Source organism: Pimephales promelas, chromosome 9 (assembly GCF_988280905.1).
Source record: "Pimephales promelas chromosome 9, fPimPro1.hap1.1, whole genome shotgun sequence".
Taxonomy (NCBI): Eukaryota; Metazoa; Chordata; class Actinopteri; order Cypriniformes; family Leuciscidae; genus Pimephales; species Pimephales promelas.
In genome coordinates, this window is record NC_142777.1 from 16,394,640 (window position 1) to 16,418,919 (window position 24,280).

At 39.3% G+C, this 24,280-nt stretch overlaps 1 protein-coding gene across 1 annotated transcript; it reads left to right on the plus strand.

Moving 5' to 3' along the window:
• The first annotated feature begins 238 nt into the window (after positions 1-238).
• On the plus strand, positions 239-23,391 carry kctd16a (potassium channel tetramerization domain containing 16a). The gene is made up of 2 exons (XM_039648515.2): positions 239-1,654; positions 22,685-23,391. The coding sequence occupies exons 1-2, from the start codon at positions 853-855 to the stop codon at positions 23,116-23,118; spliced, it is 1,236 nt and encodes a 411-aa protein (XP_039504449.2). The 5' UTR covers positions 239-852; the 3' UTR covers positions 23,119-23,391.
• Positions 23,392-24,280: the final 889 nt, after the last annotated feature.

The following is a 24,280-nucleotide window of genomic DNA, read 5'->3' on the forward strand; positions in this document are numbered from 1 at the left end:
TAATCTCTCGAAAGGCATGTGGGATTTGAGCACAACCACTACTAATAAATCAATGAAGTTCTGAGATGAAACCGTTCAGTGCATCCTTACCAATTCATGTTCTTATCTAGCACAGTAATTGCATGAGCATGTTTGGAAATCTGGAGAAGAAGGGGTAATGCTTGTATCTTTCCAGCTGTCATTTTCCTTTAAGATGATGTAAGGCTCATCTCCCTAAGAATGGTCTCCCTCCCCCGTCCTAAGCCTCTCTCAGCACGCTGCATTCATTCGCACTACACTGCTGATGCTCTGGAGAGTAAGGATGCTCAAACTTCCCAACGCACCCTCCTTTTCAACTCGGGATCTTTTTAATGAAATGCTGGGTGGGAGCCAGGTACATGTAGACTAACTGTTCTGGACGGACCAGATTTCATGAGAGAGAAGCACTGTTCTGAAGGAAGTTGAAGCTGTCTTGGTTGGTGCAGTTTTTCATTTTTCATAAGCTGAACTTATTTTTGGATCCTCAGCTGGAGGTTACACGAGCTGCACAATTGGTTCCCTTGGGTGAGAGCTCTTCTATTTCTACATTATTATAAATAACAGGAGATGTGAGTTGAGAAATATCATCTGGCAATAGATGACCAGTTGTATTAGTGGGAGAAGGCGAACAGTCTCACTGTGTCATTTCGATATACATTTATACTTTCACAAACACTCTGCAGGTCCTCAGAGATGCTGTACTTAACACAATGGACTGTGAACGTCTGTTAAAGAGTGTGCAGGTTATGTTCCTCTTGACTTTTTGCTCACTAAAGAGAAATCAAAAACTTTTGTATATTCGTTTTTGCATTTTTTGAAGTGTGCAACGCCAAAATGGCCCTGACTGAAAATTGCAGGACTTATCAAACGCCCAAGGACAGTGGATGTGCTCAGAGTTGCTCTTCTGATGTGATTGAGCTCAATGTAGGTGGACAGGTGTATTACACACGCCATGCCACCCTAACCAGCGTGCCAAACTCTCTGCTGGGGAAATTATTTTCCACTAAAAAGGACATTTCCAACGACCTCGCGCAGGACATCAAGGGACGCTACTTCATTGACAGGGACGGATTTCTGTTTCGTTATGTTTTGGACTATCTCCGCGATAAGAACGTCGTCCTGCCGGATTATTTCCCGGAGAAGGGAAGGCTGAAACGGGAGGCTGAGTTCTTCCAGCTACCCGAGCTCGTCAAAATCCTGACACCAGATGATTACATCAATGATTTTGACGAAGCATCCCAGGGAAGCGATCAGAGACTGTTCCCTGCATCTTACCTGGACACGCGCGATAGGTGCTACGGCTTCATCACGGTGGGATACAAGAGCTCGTGCGCCCTCGGGAGGGACGCTGATCCAAAAGCTCGAGGAATACCCAAAATCTTTATTTGCGGAAGGGTCGGTCTGGCCAAAGAAGTTTTTGGGGACACGTTAAACGAGAACCGGGATCCTGACAGGGCACCTGAGCGATACACTTCTCTGTTTTCCCTGAAGTTTCGCCACCTCGAGCGAGCGTTTGATATGCTCGCGGAGAGCGGATTCCACATCGTCGCGTGCAATTCATCACTCACCACATCTCCTCACAACAGACATACCGATGACAGAAACTGGGCCAACAACACGGAGTATGTCTTCTACCGTAAGTAGCCTACAGCAAAAAAAAAAAAAAAAAAACAACAACAATAGCAGTCGGGCAGTATCTCTAAATAATAATCGATTGTTGTCAATTATATCGATTTAAGGCCAATTCGAATTATTTTTTCTTCACTAGGCCTATTCAGAAATGTTTGACCACTGAAAACCACGACTGGTCAATCAGAATCAAATAGGCTATAACAGTCCTCCAATTTATAAAATCCCAATAAATAAAACATTCAGGATAAAGTAAATTTGAGTTAGATGTACCAGCACCAGTTTGCACACTTTTCTCAGCCGGAACCGCTAGGCGGCGTAATTTACATAGTTTGTTCAATCCTGATCAATTCTATAATCTGGCTCAAATTTAATTGTTCTCAATTCTGTATGTGCCAAATGCACGTCGCTTCAAATATTAGTTGACTGAACTGAGTTTTTTTTCCAGTAAGAACATTGATAGAACAGAGAGAGAGAGAGAGAGAGAGAGAGAGAGAGAGAGAGAGAGAGAGAGAGAGAGAGAGAGAGAGATACGCTCTTGAGCCAATGCAGATTTGAAGAATTCCCTCAAGTAGGCTATATCTCTCAGGAATATGAACAGAGTGTGGCATATGAATATTTCAGTAATCTACCAGAGCCCCCCCCCCCCCCTCTATCTTTTTATCTCTCTTTATTTAAATACATGTGCACCTTTTGGATATAATTGTTCTCCATCCCTGCCTTCATTAGTAGTTCATTTGACTTGCTTTTGTCTTAAATGAGAAGAGATGTTTAAGCATATGGCCAATTAAAAATCACTTTGTGCTTAATTCCAAACGAGTCCCCTTGGAAAACATAAAAAGAGTGGGCCTGGAACGGAGAGCTTTTGGAGGACAGTCACTAGATCTTTTGGGGCGAATGGACATATGGCTGCTTAATGATTTGTTCTCTGTCATCAGTATAATTACTGCAGCATTCACCCCTACACCCCATACACATAATGGAAAAACTTATGACAAATCAAGATATAAAATAAAGGTATGAAGATGCCAAATTGTACGTCACTGTTAGGCCTACATCTACGCCACAGTCACGCTGATATTCAAAACAACTGCATGATTGCAAATTGGTTTTACTCAATAGTTCATTAAACAAAAAGTTAAAATCAGCATGAATTGTAACTTCACCCTATCTAGTTTTTTTCTAAATGCATTGATCTTATTGTGAACTATACATCTGTACATGTTTCTTTCTTTTTTCCTTGTGTTTAATCAAAATGTCAGATGTATGCAGGACTTCTCCAATTATAAAGTCACTTAAACCCCATCCTTGCAAGCTAGCAGTCATCTTCCTCCACTTTTGATGGCAAAACCCACATATAAACATCCAATCAAAATCCGATGCATTGAACAAAGTCCCCGCCCTTCATTTTTTATTTTTCTGTAATCCATAATCTGTAATTCTGTAATTAAAGTTTAACTCTGATGTACATCACACTATGGTAAGAAAAAATCTATCACTACTTCGGTTTCATTGTAACTTGCATTTCAAACACAATAGTGCAGTTGCTTTGTAATTTTTTTGTCCACCAAGCCCAAGCAGAATTAAACGGTGTCTCAGACAAGATCAGTGTTTTATTCAAGAATGAATCAGTGTTTTCAAACAAATCAATTAAATTAATGATTCAATGACTTGTAAAGTCAATCATTGGTTTCATTCCTGAATAATTCAGTGTATTTGACTGAATCGGATGAATAAATAATACAATGAATTAGTGAGCCACTCAGTCAGATGCTATATAAGGTAAATATATTAAGAACATACATTTTCTCTATTATAATCAGTTACGTAATCAGATTACTTAAGTAACAGGTGAAGTAACACAGTTTTCCTTTTATGTTTTTATTAGGAATGCATTTGATTGGCAAGTTCAAGTGTGCATATTTGTTTTACAGGGAAATGATATAATTTATAATGATATATTTATATAAGACCATTGCTGAACTTTATATGGCAGATCAATTTTATGGCTTTTCTCAAAGATTTACAAGAAAACTCAAGAATCTCAAAGGCCAATCACATATGAAGTATTTTTCACAAAAACAATCACATGTATCACCTAAAAATTCAGATTCTCACATTAAACTTCACAAAATTGATTTTTTGCCTATAGATGAGCGAAATAAGAAATGACAAAAGACTCTTTATCTACTTAGTTGTTACTTTATATTAGGGTAAGATGTGACAATCTACTGTACACACATTGGATTTAACCTGAAAGGGGACATGGCTTTAAATCCTAACCTATTACTTCTTTTAATTAAACAAAACAAATTAATTTGACAGCTATTTTTAATGATAATCATACATTTTCATGATGAAAGAAGAAACAGAAAAAAAGAAGCAGGTTTGATATTCTTTTCCACAGGAAAAATGTCATGATTGTTGAGAGACATGAGGGTGTGTCAATGATGACATCATTTTCAGTTTAAAGCTAAAAATACTAATACTATAAATGACTGTTAATGTGTTTTCCTCCACAGTGTTAGACTATTGTGCATTGTATTTGTTGCATTTAAAGGGCACCTATTATGGAAAATTCACTTTTACATGGTGTTTGAACATAAATGTGTGTTGGCAGTGTGTGAGCAAAACACACCCTATGAAAAAAATCCACCCAGTGTTTTTTTTACAATCTCAATAAATCATAAGCACAGTCTCAGAACGAGCTGTACTAAGATTCAGCGCTTTGTGACGTAGAATTGAGCAAGGGGTTTGATTGACCGTGTGGTTGTGGCATAGACCCCGCCCTCGGTGATCTGGACACCAGATCCAGATCCGTTTTTTCAACGACAGCCGGTAATGTCTCTTGGAAACATAAGTGTTCTGTTGTGGGATGGGATGTAATAATGATGACATATATAGTAGTTTTCACTTATTTCCGACATCAGAGCCACTGAAAACACTGTGGATGTATTGTATTTTGGAAGTTTAAGTAGGGCCTTTCCTTCGTAAATAAGTTTGTTTGAGCGAGTCATTTTCTGACTGACTGTTTTGTGAACGAAGGTCAATACAAAGCAGGTCTTGCTTCAAAGTTAATCCTTAACTGTGGATCGTCGTCTACTGTTTGCGATCCGTCACCTCCAGTTAAGTGTATTTTATGATTTTTGAGCAAATAGTAATTTCAGTCGATGTCAGCCAATTCAACAACAAATGAGTCTAAAGTTGTTGTCGTCGTCGTAGGATGTCTGTGTATATACAGTAATTTAAAACTTGTTTGTATAGTAACCACACGTTTATAAATATATATATTTTTAAAGATATTGTATTAAAAAACTGCATATGTGTTCTTGCCATCTTCTCACATTTGCCACAGAATCACCTGTATGACAAGTAAACATGACGCAACAGGTTCCTCGCATAAATGTAATTTCGTTTGTACGTAGCAAACTTTATCACAATATGTGTATGTAGTTTCAAAAAATTGCGCCAACGTTAGTGTTTGTGTGTGTTGCACATCCATAATTTCAAAGGGGACGCGATTACAACTCTATAAGTACATAAATGTATCAAATAACCATACTGAGACGTACTGGTCCATTCTCATTTGTGTTTATTCTGCCGGAGTCTCTTCGTCATCTGGGTCTGATCAGAGACTATTTATATATTCCGATTCAAACATGTATGTCTGAATGACATACAAAACAGAGGGTCTCTCACTCTCAGCCCTTCTTCTTACCGACTGCCATAGGTATTAAGTTACGCCCTCATCCAAAGGCTGGGCGGGGATATGCAGCTCATTTGCATTTTAAGGTCGTATAGCCCAAAACAGCTCTTTTTAGAACAGGCCCCAAAAATGACTTTTTCAAATGGTTATAATAAATTAACCATGAGGTATTTTGAGCTGAAACTTCACCAATATTACAGACCAATATTACATCTTGTAAAAAGGGGCATAATAGGTGCCCTTTAAAGTTGCATTTAAAATAACTCTGTTAACAAGATAAAATGATAATGTTAGATGCTTTTCTAATAATGGTTGAAATGTCATATTTTCAGTTTACAGCATGATTGGTAGATTCTTGTTTCTCTTTTGAATTAGTTTGCTCTTGAATCCCCTGGTAAATGAACCAGTTGCTTTTTCCAGGCCTCACTGCCTTATTTGTGATGTTTCTTCCCAGAACTTCAACCACATGACACATTTGACCAATTTAGACTGCCCAAATGATTAGTAACATATAATTTGCGGTCAATAGGGTTGCTTTTCTAAGTTTCTCCTTACAGCTTCTTGCATGCCTATTTTTCTTTGTCTCACTTGTTATTTAACATGCCATTGCAGCCCATTCGTTAAAAATGTGCTGCAGGTTGTCCTTGACATTTTTTTTTAATTATTTGTACCAACTGCTCAGTTTTGTCTTTGAATGATTTAATAGTCGTGAGTGACTAATGGCCAAACATCACAGTTACAGTGAATTCTGTTAGACGAGAATCATCATGCAATTCGTAAACATCTCACACATAGCCACATTTCATAGCTGCATGTAGACGGGAACTCGTTTACTGACTTTTCCCCCTCTCTCTCTCTCTTTTTATTGCCTGCATCAGTTTTTGCATTCCATTTTGACCCTAAATTTTTAACTTGATGTCAAGGCTTTGAAGTCGAAATATTTTAAATTCTACACGTTGCAGTGCACATTAATGACGAACAACCCAGAATATGTAAAATAATACTTGTTTCTTCTCCTGAAAGTTAATACAATAAGAATAATTTATGAAATATTTAGAAAAAAGTTGATCATTATCAGTAACAATCCCTCTTTAAATGGATGAGTTTGATCGTTAAACTATATAGCTAATTATTTACATCATAAGCCATCTTGGAAGTTTTCCAATTAAAAATCTATTAAATGTTTCTTAAGGTCATCTCTCTTTTGCCTAAGAATACTGATGATCTATGGCATGTTTTTGCATCATAAAGCAGAATCATCCTGTGAAGATGACTCTGCATGCACAATTATTGTAGAATTTAGCTCACACTATATAATTTTGCATTTAATGTAACCCAACATCACGACTCGGTCTGTCAAGTTGTTTCAAGTCCAGTGCACATTACACATTAGTGTGGGCCCTGTGGGGTGGGGGTAACTGTTGTGGCCCGCTCGTTGGAGTGCACTCCAAATGCAACCCAAAGCCCCTATACACTCTAATAAGCTAATTAATGAACATTGGGGAGCGAATCAGAAATTCTCACGCTCTGCCCCAACAGATAAGGGGAAAACAGCAACTAAACTTGTCAAAATAAACAATGGAAAGAGAGAGAGAGATCATTCTGGCCATTTCCTCGAAGAACCTCATGTGAACATGCAGTTTCTGTGAACACTATATTGTCTATTGTATAAACAAATCCTGTGTCCACTGTGGGAGTTGAAATGGGGCAAATATAGACGGTTCCTATCTCTATCTATAGGCTGCTGTACAGAAAGAGTCACTTGGCCCACCTGAGATTAAAAGTAAATGGAGAAGAGCGAGAAAGCAGTGCAAGAGGTTTTCCCATCAGAACCAGCCTTACGCTCTAAAAAATGCTGTGTTAAAAACAACCCAAGTTGGGTTAAAAATGGACAAACTCAGTGATTCGGTTGTTTTAACCCAGCGGTTGGGTTAAATTTTTGCCCAACATGCTAGACAGTTTTTTTTAACCCAACTATTGTTTGAAAATTACTAGCATAAAACGAACCAGAAATTAAAAATCAGACGCATAATAACTAGATGCAACACTAATAATCATACACTCTAAAAAATGCTGGGTTGTTTTAACCCAACTTTGGGTCAAATATGGACTAACCCAGCCGTTGGGTTAAATTTTTACATTACATTTTTAACCCAACATTTCGGGTTTGTCCATATTTGACCCAAAATTGGGTTAAAACAACCCAGCATTTTTTAGAGTGTAAGGTAAACATTTATTAATGGGCACTTCAATAAATTTTTGTTTAATTATTAATACATTTTAATAAACCTATTAATAAATGTTAATTTTCAACATACTTCGTGTTCATTGTAAGCACACAATACAGTAATTTTTAAAGAATAGTTAAATAAAACTACCCAGCAGTTTTGGACAAACATTTAACTCAACCGCTGAGTTAAAACAACCCATTTGCTGGGTTTGTCCATTTTCAACCCAACTTGGTTTGTTTTTAACCCAGTATTTTTTAGAGTGTATGAACTGTGTTAAAGATTTCTGCCCTTAAATGGATAGTTCACCCCAAAATGAAAATCAGCCCATGATTTAGCCAACCTAAGACATTCTTCCTTTAGACTAACACAATCAGAGTTATTTAAAAAAATGTCCTGGCTCTTCCAAGCCTTATATTGGGAGTCAATGGGTATACGATTTTGGAAGTCCCTCAAAGCCTATATCCATCCGTGATAAAACTGCTTGATAAAACCTTCATCCAATGGTTCTGCAGTGGTTAATAAAGGCCTTCTGAAGCGAAGCGTTCGTGTAAGAAAAATATCCATATTTAAAACTTTATCGACTAAAATAACTAGACAGAATTTACTTGCGCCAAAAGAGTAAATCACGCCAAAATCAAGAGCTATTTTTTTCATTTTTTGGTTGAAATATCCCTTTAAGAAAACTATGAAATTATAAAAGCACGGGGTTGATGCTTTGATATGGATTTGGGCAAAGATTCTATGTAAGATATATTGTAAGAGATGCAGATATTGTCTGCATCCAAAATTAGATACTCTACAGTAATTCTATTGAATACTTTGCAAACGCTACAAAAGTGTGTTCTATATAGTATGAGTGTGTATGAATGTAATCAAAGTACATTCGCCATGTTATCATTTTCATGTGACCAACCAGTGTCACTTATGTTTCTTCACTGTCATTCATAAATCCTCTCCCATGGCCTCATGGGATAGTAAAGTGTCCACTTCAGTATCTCACTGCTATATAACACACTAAAGAAAAAAGAAAACAAGAAATCGCATCATATGACCCCTTTAAACAATTACAAGTACTATGTTACTTTTGTCATAAGACCAAGTAGGCTACAAACTAGAATCAAGAGCTTTAAAGTCTGGACCTTCTTGATTTATTCAATAAACAGTTGATTTTCTCCATGCGTAAAATGTCTTCTGCTAATAATGACAGATATTAGGGAAAACCGGACTTTCAGATATACCAAGAGATGACAGGAATTTAACATTTTCAATAGAATAAAATTATTTAAGATCTTGGCCTTTTGAGCTATGGCCCTTTGATTTAGAAAAGTCTACGTTTCTGGTGCTTACATAAAATAAAATACATCATATATTCTATATTAACAAGTAATTGTTAACTAGGCTATTAATTTATTGCAGTCATGTTATTAACGCTTGTGTGGAGGATACCATAAAAGACCATTTAGCAAAAACAAACAAATAAATAAATAAATCTCACGAGGGAGCATGCCCCTGGTTCACACTTCAACCCCCCATTGTTCAAGCCAAATCTATGCCCTTGTAATCTTTAAAGTCAGCATGAAATGATAATTGAAAATTCTTATTTTTAATGGAACATTACAATATTTAAAACACTATAAATGTTTTATCTTTGCACATCATTATTGTTTTAATGAATGTGCCTCATAATCTTGACATGAGATCACAGCAACAGCTAACCAATCAATTCCTGATGGACATAATATTTCTATTTCAGAATAAAATGCTAAACCTGTTAATAGGTTAACAGTAAGTTCCTGTGATATATCAGGGGAAAACTGTAAAAGATCTAACTGGACATTTAATGTCATTTTTACAGTTAAAGGTCCCCTGACATGAAATTTTCACTTTCTGAGGTTTTTAACATTAATATTAGTTCCCCTAGCCTGTATTTGGTCCCCCTTTGTCTAGAATGTTCAATCGGTGTAAACCGAGCTTTGGCTATCTTTCTCTCCTCTGCAGCTCAGACGAGCTGAACTTGAATCTCCTCCTTATGACATCATAAGGAGAAAAGGTTACCTCCCCTTTCTCTGCTTTGCCCGAACGGAGAATTTGGCTCGCCCATGAGAAAATGAGCTAGGAACATGCACGAACCCGCAGGCGCGATTTTAGTTTTTCCTCGAGAGATATCATGTCTTGTGAACGAGCGAAGCATAGCAGTTGATCAGTGTTCGGATGTACACATTAACACAAACATATTTTTTAGTTCCTTCATCCGAGCCTCTGAAGAAACAATGGGTTCATTTTATTTTCTCTGGAAATGCGCCGACACAACTTCTCAAAGTTTTGTATGGTCCAAACATTTCACCTACAACTATTTTCTCAACTTGGGCCAATACAGAGCTGGCCTCGATGAACGTCTGAAAATAAATCGATCGAGCTACCCAGCAACAATTTCTAATGTGTAGCCTAATTGTTCAAGTTCAGGTAATCATTCTCTCAAAATCCTTCTATACTGTTTACATAAGTCAAACCAATGAGTAAAATATTAACTTCACATCATTTCTGTTAGTAGGATGTAAATAATCTTATTTAAATTGTGATCAAATTATACAGAAAGCGATCAAAGAATAATCTTTCCACACAGCGCAAGTTTATCTGAACAACTTGTTATGAAATCAATGACGCATGTTACACTGCACAACAAAGCTCTTACTGTATGTCCATCATCATGTTTACATTGGTGAAAGCATTAGAGAGAGTGCAGAAACTGCATTACAATGATAAGATCTTCATTCTCGCGATCAACAGACTGTCCTCTGCTGCTCAATTCTCATCACAGCAACATTTTATGTGATGGGAATAGATCTAAATACTTCAAAAACATCTCATGATTTGTTAATCTCGATATCTGTAATAGTAAAAACGTATAATAGCTGTAGTAAAAGTATTCGAGAGAGTTTCACATGTAATATGTAGCTATTCCATATGCAAGCATGTCAGCCAATCACAGCAGTGGGCGGTCACACTGAATCCCACAGCAGACACGCCCCTTCAAACAGAGCGTTCAAATCAGAAGCTAAAATCAGGCTAGGAACTGACATTCACACAATTCTCTGTATGACACTTGAAGGATTTATGTTCATTTAGTTTCTTCATAGTTTTTGTTATCAGTTATGTACGTTTGTATTCTGTTGTTTAATGAATGTTCACGGCATTATTTTAGTGTCGTGATGTGTTACCATGATGGTGTGTGTGTGTGGTTTGTGAGAAAGTGTGTGAGCTTGTGGAAAGGCTTCTTTTGCTTCCTCTTTTACCACCTGCATTTTTATGGTGTTCCGGTTTAAATTGCAATTTTCTTGTTTGTACATTACAGTTTTCTACTGTAAAATGTATACTGTAGGTTGTTCTAAATGTTTACATTTTTACTGTATTTTTTTAACAGAATTATTCTTGCAACCAGCTGACAAGATTTTGTTGTTGTAAAAAGTAGATTTTTTTTTACAGTGTACAATGTGAATTTTTAGAGCAGTTGCTCTTCTTTAGTATTATTCTTGCTCTCCTTCACTGCGCTTCTCTATGACACTGTGAAATTTTTCTTTCTCCACATCTCAAAAGGAACCACTGTAGTAATGACAGGGTCTCTGTCATCTCTTTCTATGGTTTTATTCCACCCCATCAGCTCTTCGAGAGGGATCATGTCTGCTTTGAGATGATCTGGGCTCCAATCTTTCTGTCATTCACTTCTTTGCCAAAGACGCGCATGGCCGGCTTTAACAAAGGAAATAGATTGCAGCTCGTGTCAACATCAGTCAGAGGATGAAATTGTCACATTGCCTGTAATCTTCCAGCTCAAAGCCTCTGGATTGCTGACTTGGAGACTGGGATTCACATTACTTGTCCTTAGATTAGGACAATGGGTGACATATTAAGCCCTTTTTCAAAATCTTGATTTTGTTTTTTGGTCTACAAGGTTTTGATGCTTGAATGTTCCAAAAAACACAATATTTTTCACATATTTCACATTGTTGCAGCATCTCTCTCATTCTGTCAACAGTGCTCAGTTTAGTTCCGGTAAGCCCCTCCTTCCCAAAAATGCAGTTAGCTCTGATTGGTTGGGATCAGTGTTGTGAGTGGTCAACGTCTTGAACCTCTTGTTTGGGAAATGCCATGCCCCTTATCATAGCCGCCAGTTTCAACACAACATAACCAGGGCTGGGTTTCCCAAAAGCATCATAAGCTAAAGTTGATCGTAGAGCAATTGCCACCAATGGTCTCTACGGTCAACTTAGGCTTATGATGGTTTTGGGAATTGCAGCCCCCTTTATTTTGTGTATGCATTGGTCGGGAATTATTTAAATGAGAGATATTGTGGCATAATCGTTCCCGGGAAAAAAAACTCAAAAAAACAATCGAGACGTTTCAGGGAGTTTAGAAACAGTTCTTACTGATATAGAAAATAACCCCCTTTTGAGTGACTGTGCTTTGTAAGTTTGCGGACATTTTTCATGCTCAAACAGCAAGATCACACTCTAAAAAAAAGCAAAAAAGCACTATATTTTGGACCCTTCTATCACCCTGCCTCATTTCAAATCAACCCACACATGATCCGTCAGCTTTTTTTTTTACATTCAGACACCTCATTGTACACCTCACCACAAGTTGTAAATAAAACAAAGATTAGTGGAGTAAGTTTTACAAGAAAACACTCATTTTAGAAGAAACGATTATTTTAATCTTTCTACTTAAAAATTTCACATTTGATGAAATTGTTACTTGCCATTTCTTTGTAATTAATTGTGATTCATTAATGAGAGAAAATTGTTTCTACACCAATTTTTTTGTTCCATGTAAAATGTTTATGTTTCTTAGAAACATACAAGCTCTAAGATACAAGCTCTTTTCATCTGCAAAGATGAGTCTTCTATGACGGCTCCCCGCAAGAACAGAATTGGCCTACTTTGTACATTAAAAGCACACAGACATTATCGAACCTCAGGCAAAGCTCAAAACCATAAGTGAGGGACTTTAATCATGGGCACAATGCATATTTACATCACAGACCTCTTATAGTAAGGCCACTGAGTTTATCAACATCATACATGTTGAATTAATGTTGATTTAACGTTGATCTGCAGTTTTTCATAGATTATAGCTCATGGCTTCCAGAATTCAAGATCGGTATCAGCAGTCTCATTCTCATTAACAAACCCTAAGTGTGCAGAGAGATTATATTTGGCTAATTTTACATATCAAACCATTCTGTTGAAAATCAAGAGGTTCATTTTTTGTCTTTTTTTATGATGTGAAGCCAGAGCCACAAAAGCTGAGTGTGCAGAAATTCCAATACCTGCAGAAGGAATTTTATTTCTATCTCAGTAATATTAATGGTTATCATTGTTTTGTGCAAACCGAGGCTCAGAGCCGTATGCGTGTGTGTGTGTGTGTGTGTGTGTGTGCGCGCGCATGTGGAATGCCTGCAGGGTTGTGGTAAGTATGATTGGTTGACTTTCCAGGCATACCAAAATGGACGGCTTGACTCAGTCATTTTTCAAGAGCTCACAATATTTATTTTCTCCTTGCTGTTTGTAGATAGACTCTATATTTGAAGCTGATCCACACAACCTAAAAGAAAATTGTATTGCCCCACTTTTTTTTTAGGTTATTTGATTAGTACACATTTTATACATTTGACACAAATGAGCAAACTGTTGACTTATGGCTATAGAGTGCTGCAGTGCCAATAACATTGCCCTGGTTCCCTTGCCCTGAACTAAAATCCAATAGGATTTTTACATTGGCTTTTGGATTATTGCTGAAAATAAGCTGTGACCAACAAAAGTTTATGGTTCTTAGAAGCTTTCCCTTACGAAAAAGAAGTATAGGCTACTTCAAGTTCATTTTATGAAGTATACTTAACGGGACACTCCACCCATTTGCATTAAGCTTTCCATTGTTAGAAACCCACTCATACTATTGAATGGTCGTGCAACACTCTCTAATTTTCCCCAGAGAAGAGAGAAATCTGCTATTTTTTTTCACTTCCTCCCACAATGAGGCAAAAATCGTCATTTTACATCATTGTAGGAGGAAGTGTAAGAGAGGGTGATTTCTGTAAAGACTACAAGCACTAGATCTCACCCTTTCAAACCCACCCATAGGGGGTTGGACCTAATGCTCTAACACAGTGTTTCCCAAACTTTTTTTCTGGCGACCCACATTTTAAAGTCGATAAATCCTTGTGACCCAAAAAACATTAGGCCCATATAGTTCATATATCACGAAGAGAATTTATGCATTAACAAAATATGTATGACCATTTTTTAAGGTCATTTTTTAAGCTTCCAGTTAACTATTTAAAAGAGATACAGATATTTGACAAAGCACTTTTTTTGTTTAACCTGTTGTTGACAATATGCAGAGGTGAAATGAGAAAGGAAAAGTTGACAGGGCATCTCATTGTTTTCATATTCTCATAGTTACAGTGTACATAATTTACTATAATAATTATTATAGGCTTAAATTAAAATATTCTGACACTGAGACTTTGTAACCATGCATGGCTCACTACCACTGCATAAAAATGCCTAAACAGGCACAAAAAAAAAAAAAAAAAACTACACACACGATTACATATTCCTCTACCCCCCTAATAAATCTAAGGCAATATAAATGACTATAACATAGCATTCAATATAAATATTCCACATTTATGCCCAAACCATGGTAAATTATTACATTCAGGCTATGGTAAATGTTTGTAAGGGGGGTGATTAGGGCATTTAGTCTTCTAACTTTATTCATGTTTCTTCTATTTTTCTCATCAGTAGTGTTGGGAATGTTAAGACTGTTTCATCCGATTTAAAACTAGTTAAAATCATTGAGTGATGTGTGGTTTGTAAGAGAGAGGAGTACGTGTCCGACGCTTCTTAAAGGATGTCGCGCAACGTTGTTTAATAATAGTGTCCGGGACCGGGAGTAAACGCATCTCCTTTAAGCTTTGCGTTTCGTTATCCACTGGGCCGTGCTGCCTAGTTCAAAGTAAACTAGTGAAACGACTGAAACCAGCGCTATTTTGTTCTCTATTTGTTGTTACTTACCGAGAAACCGCTTCAGGTGAACAAATCCGAATCGTTTCAGACCGTTATGCACGCGCGTTTGGCCAATAGCCAATTCATGGAAAGGAAATAATCAAACCAACGAATGATTATTATCGCTGGTTCAGTCGACAGAAATACGGGACACACATAAAAACTGCTGAAATATTCGGACTGTAAACTTTTCTCTCAGGTCAGTCGGAGTGCTCATGGTACACACACACAGTGCGTGCGTATAGTCATCCAGCTGCACGCGCCACTGCGTCCACGCGCATATCTAACCAAATTTAGCCGCGCGGCACCACCAGAAAATAGGAGGAGAGGGAGGTTGGGGTGCCCTCGGCCGTATGGAGATGATTGGCGGGCCGCACTTGGCCCGCGGGCCGCCAATTGAATAGCCCATATCTAGAGAGTAGCCTACAACACACTGAAAAATAGTGCTCGACTTGGCGACCCAGACAAAATCTCTCGCGACCCACGTGTGGGTCGGGACCCCGACTTTGGGAATGACTGCTCTAACAGACCAATCACAGATCAGTGCCAGTGCGTTGGATTTCACCGGCAGAAACTTTTTGAAAATAAGGACGAAGGTACTGAATACGCAGACGGAAGCATTATAGAGGATTGGGATTACACACAGTGTCAGCCATCTTTTTTTGGAAGCTAAGCTAGCAGGCTCTTGTTCTGTAGAGAAAGCTGAGTGGGTTACCATCCTCATTCAGCTTTGTCCGGGATTCAGCTTTTACTTTCAGCAGTCGCCATTCATTGTTTACATGTACATCGTTTGTTTCAATCTTACAGAATTCATTCTGATTGGTGAATCTGAATGTAGTGTTTACGTTAACGCTAAACAAGTGATCCGTTGATGTGCGTTTTAACATTGCTAAGAAAATTCCCGCTCTTCCGTGAGAGATGCGAGACTGGTGTATCTCACAGGTGTCGCTCATCGGCAATCATGCCACCGGCCTCGCGCGGTTCTCCACACGGCCCTCACTCGTCCTGCTCGCCACAGTAAACATGATGGATGGCGACTGTAGAACACAATAGCCGAATCCCGGACATTTTGGGCGATCTCGAAACATGTTTGGGCAGAATCATCACAGAGACTCACTAGTAGCTAGACTTGTTGTTTAACTACTGCGCTGGAAGGCAATAATTTTATCACCTCCCTCATCAGTCCACCAATTAGCATGGCACCACCCAACAGCTCCACCTAAAAGTGACACAGAACATCAACAGTAGGCAACATAGGCTTAATTGTCCACACCTGGCCAAGCCGGGCGTGACAATCACCATCACTAACTCTAGTTTGGTCTTTGATTAATTTATTTAGAAATTGTTGATGATGATGATTGAGTGATATGGTGCAGGCAGGCAAGGAAGAGTAGATGAGGATCTTTTTCAGCTTAAACTTTATTGAAACAAAGAAGGTAATCTAACAGGACCGAGGTGGAGATGGGGGTTCGGCAGACTGGGAGTGGGAGTGCAGACAATGTTGGAACAGGAGAGCCCAGCGAGCCAGAGAAGTGGAGGGTTGAGGTGTTGTTTGAGACCCGGAAGTCCAAGGTGAAGCCAGAGCGACAATGGACCAAGGTGGAGCCATAGGGACGAGGGAGCCCAAGGGATAACTGACTATGGTGAAGTCCGGGGCTCGGAGGCTGAGGTGAAGCTAAGGAATCGACACACCAGGGCAAAGCTGGAGACTTGTAAGCCAAAGGTGGATCCGAGCAGTTGGCTGGAGCCACTAAAAGGGATGAAGGGATCCAGTGGAGGCGGGGCGGAGGAACAGAATGGATTTTTGGCAGAGTGGGAGGGAACAACAGAACTTGCGATCATACAGTAGTTGGCTTTGGGAAACGCACCCCAGGACCATAGAGTCCATTACATTAACTTGGATTTGATGGAACAATTCAACCTAAGGGGTGAGGTGATGGTGGGAATCAGCTTCAGGATGTCTCCTTTGGGAAGGACGTGGTAACTGGCACTATCTTCATGGCAGACCAGTAATCTGGCTCAGGCTCGGGATGAAATCCAGGCTCCAGGGTGGAACTCTCCACAGACAGGGGTCTTCTATTGGCACGGGCTCTCCCAGCAAACAAATTTAGGTTCTGGGAACATTCTGGGAATGTTAGTTTTTGATTCCTTCCTAGAACTTTCTCTTAAGGTTAAGGGAACATTCCCGGAACATTCTCCTTACGCTATAAAAATGGAACCTAAAAATAACCTACATGGAACGTTCCTATAACGTTCTTGTTTGGTTCCCAAAAAATAACCTCAATGGGACCATTTGGGAACGTTAGGGCAACGTTCTGTGCTTGCTGGGCTGGCTCTAGGTTTGGGGTAGTGATGAATGATCACTGCTTCATGAAGCTTTGAAACTTTCACGAATCGTTTGTTTTGAATCATTGGTTCGGAGCATGTATCAAACTGCAAGAAGTCATGTAATTTCAGGAAACAAGGCTTTGTTAAGTCATAACTGTTTTGAAACCTTTTAAAATTTAAATGGTTCAGCGCCTTTGGACAATTATCTCTGTCAACCCATGAATCACTGATCGCCCCCCAGAGGAATGAACACTTCGAAACAGTGAATCATTTTGCGAAGCAATTGATTTGAAGCTTGAAAAGCAGTTTTTCCCAGGGGTCTGAGGTGGGCATGGGCTCCGGTTTGGGGTTTGATGAAGCTGTGTTCGGCAGTGTTAAGTTTACAACAAAATATCTGAGTTACTTTTTCAAATGAGTAATTCAAATGACTTTGTTAAAGAAATCTATTTTGTGAACCGGATTTAATGGGTTTGTATTATTAAGCCTTGTGATTTCCAGTAGACGTACTCCATAATTAATATCACAGTATTTAGTAGTTAAACATCTCTCCAAACTTGAACGCACACTAAAACAGGAAGCATTAGCTGCAGGCCACAAGCACAAATACATTAGTCGCCGCCCCTATGATTAGCATCAGCTGCTTCAAGTCAGCATTAGAAGATTGAGTGTTAATTAGAAATGCATAGATGTGCGTCACACTATTTTTAGGATTGCTGTCTGAGGTCTGCTGTGGTGCTAGCAAACACATTACACCCTGCTCAGGAGAATTCAGATCTGAAGCACTCTCAGGCATTTAGACACAATGCATTATGGGTAGACACTGGTGGGTGGATGCCCCTTGTGATGAGATTGTCTCTGCTCAAGCCTGGTGCCAAATGCATCTCTCAAGCTTGTGTAATTCATGAGAATGCACTCACATACGGTAACTGATTTAACTCTGCAGACAAGCCCCGACCGTAATGGGCCTGCAATATGATCCAGGCAGCCGTGCGCCTCGGTAGTCGGTTGGAGACAGAGGATGGGGTGGATGCAGCAAAATGCAATCAATTTCTTGTCTGATAGATACTGCAGCCATAAGCTTGGTGAGTATTAATGGTAAACTGCACCAGATTAGCCTAATGTCCTGCTGACCAAGGCCATTTGATATTTACCCCTTACAGTAATGCCAATAAGAAACAATTGTGGAATGCAATTTCTCGAGATCTTTACAGACTGTTTGGGAAATGTGAGTTTTCATATAAATGAGGACAACAGTAAGCTTGGGAGCAGTTTCAAGCCACCTTATTTAGTTTTATGGCAGCGTTGTTGTTGCTCGCCTCCATTCTTGACTTGTGGTCCCAAAAGGCTGCACTATCCATTTAGCAGCAATCCTTCTATAAAAGCCTCTCTATTCACCCTGCATACGCTGCAGAAAAAAGAAGTGAAGATGAGAGATGGACGGAGAACAGAAGTGGATGCAGGGGGAAAGAGGCGAACCTCTTTTAATTGTAATGCAGGGAAATACTCTGCTTACTCTGGTGTCAGATTCATGGATTCCCATTAGAAAGCCACTAGCAATCACACTGCCTTCAATTAGCCTTTTATTGCATTCGGTAAAATGTATTTGCAGCTCAGTTGAATGATTTTGTTATTAATCAGGATAAATTAGCTACTTTGGAGATACAATGAACACAAATTATTGCTTCTGAGAATCGTGTTTAGCTAATTATGATATTCAGATGTAAATACCATCCCTCTATGCAAACAGTGTCTCATTGGTGATCATTCTTTTTAATAGTATGCCAAGCTGATGGGAAAAGGTTGGAAATTCTATACATGAGTGAAAGAATAACGTGAAACGCCAATAACAGGAAGATGGAGATATGGTGACCCCTTGGGAGAGTCAATCTTATTTTATCGAGTCTCTGTCAAGTTACAGGTACGCTCTCAAAACCACAGTAGTGATTGATAGAGTTTGGAATGAGAAAATGCAGCATTTTTTTTATTTTTTTTTTATACACGCACACAATGTGCATTTGGGTGGGTGTATCTCTCAATGTAATGTCCAGGTCAAATTTTTAAGCATATTGCAAATTATCATAATTCAAAATAATATAAATGAGCATTACTGTACATGAAAGGTTTTTCATGTTTGAAAATCTTTTGTTATATTTCTTTGCCACTGATGCACATGTATTACAAAATGTTTGTTTTCTTCATACAAAATATTTTTTTTCGCTTTGATTTCGCTTTGAAATATGACCCGGACATGTTCACAGGGTTTTTTCACTGGAGTGGGAAGTGATTTGTGTCCGTGAACTGAAGGAGACCCCTGGGCTCGAGGGCTGGTGATACATTGGACCGGTACAGCCCTGCCAGGAAACAGAATAGCTAGAGGTTGGTTTGCGGTCTGCCAGTGAAGGTCAGCAAGATGTCATCCATTCAAAGTTTTAAAGACTGCTTCATAGAAGAAAAGAATATGTTTGATTTTCAGATATTTATTTAAATTGACTTTTTAAATGATTAAATGATGCTTTTAAAGCTCCGCTTCTCTACTTCTCACTCAAGCATTAAAGTTAGGCTAGGCAATTTCGGAGAGGCTAGCATTTTGAAAGCATAAGATCCCACCCTCCCTTCAGAGTGTCTCCAAAGCCACGTCTCCTTCAAAACACATGAACCCACACAGCAGATTCTGCAAAGCATGCCGAGCGATGGTGTAAAATTAGTTTATGTCTCTGATTATATTTACATTTATTCATTTAGCTGTCGCTTTTATCCAAAGCGACTTTCAATTGCTATATCAGAGGTCACAAGCCTCTGGAGCAACTAGGGGTTAAGTGTCTTGCTCAGGGACACATTGCTGTCTCACAGTGGATTCAAACCCAGGTTCCTCACACCAAAGGCATGCGTCTTATCCACTGTGCCATCACCACCCCCACATTACCTCTTATGGACATAAAAAAAAGGGTTGCCATCTCTTAAAGGGGTCATATAATGCCTTTTTTTTTACAAGTTAATATGATTCTTTAGGGTCTAAATGAAAAGTTTTTAATGTACTTTATTTAAAATTTTTCATTAGTATTGTAAGAAAACACTAATTTTACCTTGTCAAAAACAGCTCTGAGAGTGTTGCCATGACAAGTTATATAACAGCTTATAAAGACAACAAATCGAGATCGAGACATTTTGGCTTCACTTTTGAGGGCTTGTGCGGCACGCTTGCAACAAATATAACAAGTTATATTTTGAAAAAAGAATGGCAGTGGAAGTCTCTGAGGACTCATCTGTGCAACCGTATAAGTTTGAACCGGAGTCGGACCCGGAACAAGATGACGGCCCAAAGAAGGTTGACAATTAAGGCTCGAACAGGACCTTTCTGAAAGGTTGGTTAACACAAGCCCCTTTCACACAGAGATTTCGGAAAATACACGGATAATGTGACCCGACATTTGTCCCGGGATTGTTTGATTTCGGTTTGTTCACACTGCCAGTGATTTACCGGGATCTATGAGTGCGTTCACACACAACCCGTAAAAATCCCGGGAAGACGCATGACGTCAGAATGAGATGTTTAATTTACGCAACGAATGTACACGCGCATACCGTTCCACAAAGCTGGTCAACAATCTCAGCTTCAGCGCGGATAGTGAGGAGCTCCTGGTCTCTGATTCGTTCCAGTTTGCAGACATTTGTTCGTCCTTTCTATATTGATGACGAACACAAACTTTCTTCTAAGAGCAACAGAGTCGCGCGATGGCACTAGCGTCATCACTATGACACGCCCCTTTGCGGCATTGGTCCTGGCTTTTGTTCACACAGTACGCGTTCCGGGACAAATTCCGGCAATGTTACAAGGTCCCCAACCCGGCATCAATGCCGGTATCAATCCCGGGTCGTGTTTGCGTTCACACAGAAGGCGTTCTGGCAATTTCCCGGGATCAACGCGCTATGTGAAAGGGGCTATAATGTCACTTTGATCTATCTTTGTATGTACTTGCAGGGTAGAGTAGTGAGATGTGAACGCTATGCGTTTACTGATGTAACATATACGTACACAGTTTGTAATAAAACAATAACCATAACATGCTGTTCATTATAAACGTGGCATTCTCATCCTTTAGCATCATATTGAACGCTATATGACAAAACGGTGCTACACTACGCACATGGCACCCGTTATCGTTAATATAACACGTGCTGTGATGGTTAGGTTTAGGTGTGGGGTAGGGTAGTCTCATATTACGCGAAAGGAATTATGACGCCTTGGGTTCGCGTGAATATTAACGATAAAGGGTGCCATGTGCGTAGTATAGCGTCGTTTTGTCATAGCGTTCTATGTGACGCTAAAGGATGAGAACGGGCTGACTATTGGTATGGAGCAGCTTCTTAGCAAAACCAGCTTTATACTGACCCTTGTTTATAAAGCAGTCTGGTGAGAAATGATTCGCACAAACATGAATGTGGGGAATATTCTGTTCGAAAACAAAACTCAGCCACTGTGTCTTTAGCGGTTCGGATTTAGGAACATCAAAATGACTGTGTTCGTTATTACACCCAAGAACAGAACCCCACAATCGCTTAGACGCCATTCTGATCCAGTGTATCGACAATGACTATGATGACAGCTCGCTAAGGGCGGGGAATATACGTTCTTTGGTGAGGATGTTGAAACGCTGCTGTCAATCAACAATTGTGGGAGGGGCGTCACGGTCAAATGGCTCAATCTGAGACTAAGGAGATTAAAACAAAAACACTGGATGCATTTTTATCATTATATAATGGTTGTGTACAGGCACTACCAACACACATTTCAGTACAATCAACTTGAAAAAGAGCATGTACCATTACGGTTATGACATGATGTGAATGCAACATAAGCTTGTTTTTTAGTTCTGGAGAAACTGTAAAAAAGTGCTGGTGTTTGTTGGTGGCTCTCAGTGACTGTGTCTAAACTCTGCATAACCGAACATGTTTTAATATTTAGACCACTTCTATTATTGATTGCTTGATCAGGATGTGAAGAGAGTGTAACCAGTATAACAAATTCTGTCTCTTTGTTCAGCTATAGTTGATCTTTGGATATTTCTATGCCGTCATAGGCTGTTTTGATGCATGAACATCTATCAGTTAACAAAAGGGGTTCATGTACACTGTTATCTTTTTGAGACAAGGACTCAGTCCTTTGTGGTTTTAGCCAAGTTCTTTGTCCAAAAAACAAAACAAATCGATAAATATAGTTCAAATGGTTATTTAAATATGGATTCTCTATGTCTTAGAAAAGGTCAACATGATAAGGTCAAACTGTCAAGTGGCTAGCTTGCACTCGCACGTTTTAATATGTTTCACTGTGTGAAGTGCACGTGATGCTTTTTTTTATTTCCAAGTTTGTGAGTTTCATTTCTTTTGAGTAAATGGTGCGTGTTACATGGGCTCCTTAAATGGTGGCATGAGCATCGACTTGTGTAAAATGAGAAACATCTGAGGGGTATTTATAATATCTGCATTGGTTGAACGGCATAAAGGGAAAAATAAAGAATATCTTTGTTCACTTCAGTTCTTTCACCTTTGTTATCAGGTTTCACACATCCTGATTCTTGATCCGACTCTGCAATCTGATACCTACAGCAAAATTGAACCGACTCCCAATTTGACTTCTGTTATCATTTTGGCTGTCTTTGTGTGGTCTGTTGACATTTGTGGGTTTTGTGGCTTTGTCTTTTTTTAAGGTGGCCCATCCGGATGGTCTTCTTCTCACTGCGACTGCTGCTGCAAGAGTCACAAGAGCGAGCGCGAGGGTGAGAGCGGCACTTCCTTAAATGAGCTCTCCACTTCCTGTTCCGAGACCCAATCAGAAGCCAGCTCTCCCCAGGAAACGGTCATTGTGCGTCCGGTCGCCCGCCAGCCCAACATCCAGACTTTGGACCGGCCGGTGAAAAAGGGTCCGACCCCGATCCCCAGGAGAACTGACCTGCTTCGTGTGCGGACCACGGGGCCACGTGACGCCATGGCGGGGAAGAGGAAACCGGCCAAGGAGAAGATGACCCCAGAGCAGGAGCTGGAGAAATGCATCCAAGACTTCAGAAGGATTCAAATTCCAGTGCGCTTCCCGGAGAGGAAGAACATGTGGCAGTCCGAGCTCTTGAAAAAATATCAGCTCTGAAACGATTTCCTGCAGGCTCACTGAGCCTATTAGTGTGCAACACAACAAAGCTCTCAGCGCATAAGATGACATCATAAGTCTTCTTTGCTCTGGCTTAATTGGCTCATCTGTGTAATCATGCAGCAAGATACACAATTAACAATTCAGTGAACCTCAAGTGACTCCTAAAGGGACCAGTCCTGTTTTTCTACCAAGCACAATGACATTAAACCAATTTCCCAGCATCTATTCTAGACAAACCCAATAAAAAAAACAGATTGTGTATATACAAAAGAATCACAAGTGTGTATTACTTGTTAATGGGATCGTTCACCCAAAAATGGTGATTTACTCACCCTCAAGTCATCCTAGGTGTATCGGCATTCTTCTTTCAGACGGATACAATCAGAGTTATGTTGAAAAATGTCTTGGCTCTTCCAAGCTTTATAATGACAGAGAATGGCTGTTTCTGTTTTGAAGTCCATCCATCATAAAAGTAATCCACACAAGTGACTTCTGTGTGAGTTGTGCTTAATACATCTACTGTATATGCAAATAACAATGGACCTTTTTATCCCCACACAAAATTTCGCACCTTAAGACAGCACAAGTGAGTATGTTCTTGCGGTAGACGGATGACAATGCATGTTATTTCACTCATACAGAGTAATGGCTCATATCAATGCATTTAATTTGTGATGTGATCTACATTATTCACCTACAGTATTATTCACCATTCATCCAAACCTAGTTGAAATACATCACGGGGATCGGACTGAAATATTAGGCTGTTTCTGTTTGTCCTTGTGAACATTTGTGCTGAGATTTTGATTTCGCTTGTGGGTAGGCCTATATGAGGATTTTTTTGTTTTGAATGTGCAATTAATCATTAAATGAACTGGTTCAAAATACAATTTGTTCATTTGAGTTGTTATAATCCATTAGAGTAGGAACAGCATTTAAAAAGGATCCTTGACAGACTAATCAAGGGCTGCTTGTTTCTTGTATATGTATGCAAAATCAGATCAAAGATGCGAGAAGGTAAATTGTCTCTTCACGAATGTGACAGATGACCTTAACCTTCTCTCCGAATTTAACAGATTATGAGCTTTGCTGAATCTAATACTAAACCGCCGACAAATCTCTTTGCAACACCTTCCAGCTGTAATTCTGCTTTCTGCTG

Bases quoted from the DNA above. Each gene is read 5' to 3' on its own strand.
- kctd16a (XM_039648515.2), top strand. From the start codon at position 853: ATGGCCCTGACTGAAAATTGCAGGACTTATCAAACGCCCAAGGACAGT. The intron at 1,655-22,684 runs GTAAGTAGCCTA...TCTTTTTTTAAG, and splicing joins CACGGAGTATGTCTTCTACC to GTGGCCCATCCGGATGGTCT.